This window comes from Malus domestica, chromosome 08 (assembly GCF_042453785.1).
Source record: "Malus domestica chromosome 08, GDT2T_hap1".
NCBI lineage: Eukaryota > Viridiplantae > Streptophyta > Magnoliopsida > Rosales > Rosaceae > Malus > Malus domestica.
The window spans coordinates 26,467,303-26,475,805 of NC_091668.1; the positions used below are offsets into that span (position 1 = coordinate 26,467,303).

At 37.6% G+C, this 8,503-nt stretch overlaps 1 protein-coding gene across 1 annotated transcript; it reads left to right on the plus strand.

Moving 5' to 3' along the window:
* Positions 1 to 5,100: 5,100 nt before the first annotated feature.
* On the plus strand, positions 5,101 to 6,084 carry LOC139198139 (uncharacterized mitochondrial protein AtMg00810-like). The gene has a single exon (XM_070826403.1). It carries the CDS (start codon positions 5,101 to 5,103, stop codon positions 6,082 to 6,084), a length of 984 nt encoding a protein of 327 aa, XP_070682504.1.
* The last annotated feature ends 2,419 nt before the right edge of the window (positions 6,085 to 8,503 follow it).

Genomic DNA, 8,503 nt, shown 5'->3' on the forward strand with positions numbered 1-8,503 from the left:
AATGTTATGCAAACATCTAGCTATATATTTCCTTTGGTTATTGAAGTTTTTTTTGTATATTATTGACTCTTAATTTATATTGAAGTTGTACATCCCAATTAGGTTTCAGATTAGGAGAATTTAATCATAAACACGCATCATATAACTAGTCATACATATTTAAAACGAACTCTAGAGGCAGGTTGGTAGTTGAATATAGCTTAATTTAATAAACATGAAATTAGCTTTGTAACAACGAACTCGAGATCCCTAGTTCATCCCCATTTCCTCTAAATCAGTATATCATTTACTATTACATTCTCCTTGCATTTTTAAGATACTTTCATGTACAACACAGAATTCAAGTTAAATTTTTTATTTTCGTTGTCAGTTAGGGTTACTATAAATCTAGTGATTTGTAAAGGTCTCATTAGTCCTTGTGGTTTGACTGACACCCTTACTTGTATTAGTATACTACCCACATATTTACACTTGGAAGGAAAACAACAGAGACCATTTGTGATCAGAATCGATATATACATGCAACTATTATTAGCACTCAAAACATGTTATCTCGCAGTCCTTTGTAAAAAATACAAATGTAAAATAAACATGGATGAGTACATACTGATATTTTTATAGTGTCAACAGTCCCTTTTATATATATACATATATATATATATATATATGTATATATATATATATATATTTGTATATGTTCCACCAAATTAAAAATAATTTCGGAAGTCAAAAGACATATTAGTTGCTCGAAAGTTATCGAGTTAGAAATTTGGTTTGTTTTTATGTTGCACTTAATAATTTTGGTATTTTACGTGTTAGTGTTTTTTAGTGAGAGAAGGATTATGATTCATTTCCTATTTTTTACTAAGACTCAAAGATTACTTTCATGTTCGAAGGAGGGCCATCTTTTGCAAGTTCATCAAGAAGTAATGCAAGGTTTTGTCTCGCGAGTATTATCTTTTCAATTGGTTGGGTGTGATTATGTGGCTATATTTTGTATTGATTTACGTTGTGTCTGAAATCGTGAAATTGTATTCCGTACCAACGATTCTCCTTTCTGTAATTGATTAATGAATGTTTCTTACCTTATAAAAGAAAAGAAAAAATTACCTTCATGTTTGTTTATTAATTTCATGTTTGTTTCAAAATTAGGTCTTTAAAATGATTAAATATAAGAAATAAGTTTTTGGCAAGATGTAATTCTTTTGCTAAGTAGTTTCAAAATTATGTCTCTAAAATACATCTCTTTATTTCTCTCAAATTATTTCTGTCAATTCTTTTTTACATTGTTGTTGGAGAGTTGACCTTTTGTAATTAGTTTAGTTACCTATTTGAGTCCTTGTAATCAGATTGTAAATAGATTATTTGATGTTTCTTTCCTTGTAAATCACTCTTGTACATTATATATTTTCCTCCTTGGTGAGAAGAATGATATTAGTAAATTAAACCCCAAAATAAGCCTTAATTAGCATGGTATCAGAGCAGAGATCCTAGGATTTCTGCTCTGCTCGTTCCCTCAAGCAAACTCGGCCCTCCCATGGAGAACCTACCACCACTCCACGATGGAAACAACCTCATCCTAACCGATTCTACTCCTACACTAAACACTACTACCCTAACCGACCCCACCATGAATCCTACCCTACCTATACCGCAAGTTGTTACATGGATTGTCTATCATGATCCATCTACTGCTTCAATTGGCATCAAACTCAATGGTGCCAATTATGGAGTTTGGTCTCATATTGTTGAGATGTTTGTTGCTGGAAAAGACAAGTTGAGCTACTTGTTTGGGAGTAATCCCCAACCACCTATCGACGATCCGGCCTTCACCAAATGGCATATGAAGAACACTATTATGAAGGGTTGGCTCATCAACTTTATGGAACCTAATTTGATTGGGTACTTTCTTCGACTATTGACGGCAAAGGAAGTGTAGGACACAGTTGCTCGCACGTATTATGACAGCTTCGATATATCTCAAGTCTACGATCTTACCTGCATGGCCTCTCGCATGAGGCAAGATGGACGGCCGGTGGAGACATACTATAGTGATCTTCAATCTTTGTGGCAGGAGATTGATTATCGTCAACCTAATATAATGAAGTGCGGTACTGATATTGAAACTTTTAATAAAATTGTTCAAACGGATCGTGTGTACACTTTGCTTGCAGGATTGGATGAGATGTTTGATAAAATTCGTAGTGATATTCTATGAAATGAGCCCCTTCATTCCGTTGAACAAACTTTTGCCTATGTTCACCGAGAAGGAATGCGACAAGCTGTTTTGAATATCGAATGACAGTTGCCAAGTGGGGCAGCCATGGTGGCTCGGCCTACCACACGAGCCGTAGCTCCACCTCGTCCTCACGTCCCCGATAAGTCACTTGCGCCGAGCCCAGGACTGCAACCCTAGGCTACTGCCCCAAGCCTAGCACATGGCTCACTATTTGCTGTTAGGATGGCCTCACGGCCCACCATGGGTCCCCATCCTCCTCGTCCTAAACCACACGTCCCGGCTGGTGGTTATACTTAGTACGGTAGTGAGAAGCATGGCCATGATAATTGCTTCCAATTGCATGGCTATCCTGACTGGTGGGAACCATTGAAGCTTCAGAAACAACGGGAACAAGACAAGCAAGCCAAGCTTGGGCAAGCCAATCTCGCCACCTTCATGTCCTAATTATCTTTGATATCTCAAGATGATCCTCCTCCGGTTTTGAGTTCTTCCGACATGTCTCTGGAGTCCTTAGGTAACTGTGGTTATGTTTTTAATATGAATAGTAATGTTACTCCATCCGTATGGATCATTAACTTCGGTGCCACAGACCATATGACTTATGATCCCACTGATTTAGCTTGTGATATTGTTCCACTTCGACATAATATTACTAATGCTAATGGAGTCACCTCATCGGTAACTGGCGCTGGCATCGTGCGCCTTACACCCACTCTCTCTTTGCCTCATACATTACTTGTATCTTCACTAAAGCATAAATTGATGTCTCATGGCCAAGCTACTGAACAATTGAATTGTTGTATGCTAATGTATCCAAAGTTTTGTCTTATACAGGATATTCTCACGAATGAGATAATTGGTCGTGGTACTAAGATGGGGGATCTCTATTTTGTGGATGATGTCGGTATAGGACGGGTCAATCTCGCCCAAGGAGCCGTTGATCATAAGATGCGTCAGATATGGTTATGGCATCACTGTTTGGGTCATCCATTTTTCAGTTATTTGCAGCATATGTTTCCATATTTATTTGTTAGTTGTTCAGTTTTAGACTTTAAATGTGACACTTGCATACTCGCCAAGAGTCACCGTGTTTCTTATCCACTGAATTCTAATAAAAGTGTTATTCCTTTTGGTCTTGTTTATTCGGATGTTTGGGGACCATCTCCGATTACTACTTCATCTGGTATTCGATGGTTTGTAACGTTCATAGATGATTGCACACGGATGACATGGTTATATCTTCTTAAGCATAAAATGATGTTTTTTCGACTTTTAAGACCTTCCACGCCATGGTTCAGACACAGTTTTCTACTAAAATACGGATTTTGCGTTCTGATAATGGTGGTGAATATGTTAATAATGATTTTTCCCATTATTTAACTAATCACGGAATTCTTCACGAAACTACCTGTCCTAGACTCCTCAACAGAACGGGGTGGCTAAGCGCAAAAATCGTCATCTCTTAGAAACGGCTCGCTCACTCTTAATTGGGATGTTGCTCTTCAGACCACCACTTATCTTATCAACCGTCATCCATCCAAAGTCCTAGATTTTCTTACTCCCTTACAAGTCCTTGCTACTTTCGTGCATATACCGTCGGTTTTGGTATTTCCACCTCGGGTGTTTGGATGTGTTGCATTTGTTCATCTTCATAAAAATCAACAGACGAAACTTGAACCGTGTGCTCTCCGTTGTATTTTTATGGGGTATGGACTCCATCAGAAAGGGTACCGTTGTTACCACCCTCCTTCCCGTCGAATGTATGTTACTATGGATGTCACTTTTTTCAAGTCTGAGATGTATTACCCTTCGGATTCTTCCAATCCTCCTCCTTAGGGGAGACATGACATAACGAGAAGGATTAGACCATGAGTGATATTGTTGATCTTCCACTGCCACTAGCCGAGCCTATAACAGATGTGCTGCCAGCCCAGCCAACAACAGCCGTAGTGCTGCCCACATAATCAACAACAGGCACGGTAATGCCGTCTTCACCCATGGCATCAGTGCTGCCACTTGTCAACTTTGAGACTTCTACTGATACTACTCCCCCCTCGTCTCCAAATATAGTACCACCAGATGACCATACTCCTGAGAATATTCTTGAGGTAAGCTCTACTATCCCTGTTGATGATACCATTGTTCCGAATTATCAATTACCTTTCAGGCACAACCGAGGAAAGCCACCCAATCGATATTCACTGGACACAACGAAAGGCTCTAAATACCCCATTGCCAACTATATGTCATCACATAAGTTATCAGAACTCGGCAAAGCTTTTGTACAACAGATATCTAATGATAGCACACTAAGTTCATTGAAGGAGGCACTATCTGACAATCGATGACCAAGGCAATGGAGGAAGAAATGGCTGCACTCCAGAAAAAATCAAACGTGGGATTTAGTTCCACTTCTCCAAAGAAAGAAGAGAGTTGGGTGTCGATAGGTGTACATCATCGAGTACAAAGCTGATAGGTCTGTTGAACGATACAAAGCACGATTGATGGCCAAGGGATACACTCAGACGTATGGTGTTAATTATATAGAGACATTTGCCCCGGTAGCAAAGATTAATACAGTAAGAGTATTACTTTCATTGGTGGCCAACTTAGATTGGCCATTACAACAATTTAATGTGAAAAATGCTTTCTTACATGGTAATCTTAAAGAAGAAGTGTATATGGATATTCCACCTGGTTATGCAGTGGCTTTACAACCCGGAGTAGTGTGCAAGTTGAACAAAGCATTGTATGGATTGAAACAATCATCTCAAGCATGGTTTGGTAGGTTCCGAACAACTATGAGGAAATATGGGTTCAGGCAGAGCAATTCCGATAGTACACTTTTCTTGAAACGTTGAATGGAGAAATTGATGGCACTTATCATCTATGTGGACGATATGATTATTACGGGTGACGACAAAAAGGAAATCTCAAGGCTCAAAGATTACCTAGCAACTGAGTTCAAGATGAAAGATCTTGGTGGTTTGAAATATTTCTTAGGGATAGAAGTAGCTCGATCTAAACAGGGTATATTTCTGTCTCAAAGAAAATATGTTATAAACTTATTACCTGAAACCGGAATGCTTGATTGTAAACCGGCTGACACCCCTATAGTCCAAAATCACAATCTTGCCATGCACCCTGATCAAGTTCCCACTAACAGAGATCGTTATCAAGGGTTAGTTGGGAGGTTAATTTATTTATCTCACACCAGGCTTGATATTGCATATGCGGTAAGTGTTGTTAGTCAATTTATGCATTCTCCGAGTGAGGCACATATGGGTGCGGTTGAACGCATCCTACGATACCTAAAGTCCTCACCGGGTAGAGGCATCATGTTTTCCAAGAATGATCATTGCCAAATAGAAGGTTACACCGATGCAGATTGGGCAGGCAACGTTACTGATCGTCGGTCCACATCTGGTTACTTTACATTTGTGGGAGGAAACTTAGTGACTTGGCGGAGTAAGAAACAGAAAGTGGTTGCTTTATCAAGTGCAGAGGTAGAATACAGGGGTATGGCAAAAGGAGTATGTGAACTATTATGGCTTCGGAGGTTACTTGGTGAACTCGGGTATCCTTCGAATTCAACCTCGGATTTATTTTGTGATAATAAAGCAGCTATCAATATCTCACATAACCCAATTCAACATGATCACATAAAACACATGGAAGTTGACAGACACTTCATTAAGGAGAAGTTGGATGAGAATATTATTCAATTCCCGTTTGTAAAGTCAGAGGATCAATTGGCGAATATCTTAACTAAAGTTGTTGCAAGTCAAGCGTTCTACAACTCTCTTGTCAAGTTGGGCATGAACGACATTTATGCACCAACTTGAGGGGGAGTGTTGGAGAGTTGACCTTTTGTAATTAGTTTAGTTACCTATTTGAGTCCTTGTAATCAGATTGTAATTAGGTTATTTGATATTTCTTTCCTTGTAAATCACTCTTGTACATTATATATTTTCCTCATTGATGAGAAGAATGATATCAATAAATTAAACCCCAAAATAAGCCCTAATTAGCAATTGTTTGATTTAGTCATTGAAATATATAAGAATTAGAGTTTCTAATAAAATTCCCATTGTTTTCTCGCTCTTCGATTTGTTAATATAAATTAAAAGAAAAGTGGTTGAGAATATTGTGGAAGCACGACGTAAATGTGAGTATAATTTAGTATATGTTTAAACTATTGTTAGTCATGGTTGTATAATTGTATATATTAACGATGAATAACAGATCAAGCATTTGCCTAAGCAACATTAGCATTGTACTCTAGTAAAGTTGCCTTATTTTTTAAACTTTATTCTGGACCCAATTAGGCAAGTATGCCAATATTTATTATGTGCTAAAAGAACCACTTGTGTTAGTTTATTTTTAAAAATGCCAAAATTGGTTTAGACGTCACTTTACCCACCATACCTCTTTATGGAAAGCTCCCATGTAACCAAATATCTCATAATTTAGAGGCATATATATCTGATACAAATCCTCATTTCGTGTTCACGGACAGCGAAAGCATAAAAAAACATTATACTCCAAGGTTTTTTTTTATTAGCACTTCACATATTAGTGAATACACTCACATATTATAGGAGAAACCCCAAAATTCCTATTTGACATAATTAACCTTAACTTTAAAGTAGGGTTTAACTGGAGAGTGGGGTGTATGTAAAGAGTATGGGGTGTGAGGGTAGTACTGAAAAGTATGAGGGGTGTATTAAAATAAATTTTAATTTCAAAAGTAAATGTGGGGTTTATTAAGTATGTGAGTGCAGTCAATAAAATGTAGAGTGTGAATAAAACAACCCTATATTTTATTTGGGCATGAATTCTTGCTCCTTAATATTGTCTTTGGATGAGAAAATTCAAGATTACTAAGGAATGCAAAAATAACGGAATTTTATTTTCTGGAATTTGTTTGGTTAACCTAAAAAAACAATAAAATTTGAATACGGAATTTAATGTGCATATAGAGTCATTAGTATATAAATCAGAAATAATAGTTACAAAATGTGCTAGTAGTGGTGATGGTGACGGCATTGATGATGGTGGGTTCTGACGGCGGTGGGTGATGGCGGCAACCATAATGGTATATATGTGGTGGTGGCGGCAACCGTGATGGGGATAATGGTGATGGCAGTGGCGGTGGCAGGTGGTAGTGACATGTGGTGGTAATGCACTTCTATTTACGTGTAATTTAAACTTGGAATTTGAAGGGGCGAAAACGCACTTCTATTTGTTGAAGGAAATGTGCGGCTGCTCCTTCTCTTGAGAGGTCTTGCTTCTTGGAAAGTTCCCGAAGGAAGAGAGCAATCCTTGTACTAATTAAATATGTCAATGGATTGATGGAAAACCTCTCGTTTATCCCACTCGGGGTTATCCACCCTTCTTATTCTCACCCTACCCGTAGTGAATTTTGGTTGGTGTGAGCATGAAAACACCGATTCAAGGTTGTCCTTATCATTTCTAGCTGAGGGAAAGATAGAGGGATGGTTCCAAATTCCCAAAAAAAAAAAAAAATTAATTTGTATGTTTATGAATTCAAATAAGGAAATTGGTGAATGTCAATTTGTAAATTTTAACTTTTGTTCAAATTTTAAGTTTATTTCTCTTATCCAAACATAGTGAGAGATGGTGAAGTTTGCCATGAGTTTGATTTAATTTATTACTATACAAATCTCAAAACTCAAATTCATTTAACGTTAATCAATTAGTTGGTGATCACCGCCACTTAAGAATTGAGAAAAGTGTATAGGTAATGCTAGGGAAGCTAAATTTGTAAACAAAATTTACAAACTAAATGATGTGTCATTAATATGAATGAACACATTTATCAAATTTTAAGTAATAATTCAATCATCAACTTATGATGTCATTTAGTTTACACAATTTTATTTATAAATTTAGTTTCCTTAGCATTATCCAAAACATATTTACATAGATTTGGAATTGCCTGCCGAATATGACATTGACATGCATGACATGTGTAAGTTTGGCGGGCACTCCCAAAGGGGACACAACGGCCATTCCAAAACTCTGCTAGGGCAACTTTGTCTGCTGCATTTTTCTATTCGTCCAACGTCTCCCGAGTAATTTGAAAAAAGAAAAAAATTCCCAAAAAAGGGTATGCGTATTCCTAGACACACGCGTCAAAGATCTATACGATGGGTGGCTTTAAGGTCTCCTTGCAGCTGATTGCTCCACGTGTCAAGAACAAGAAAACCACTAGTGGTTTTATAGGCGAAAAGATGCGGT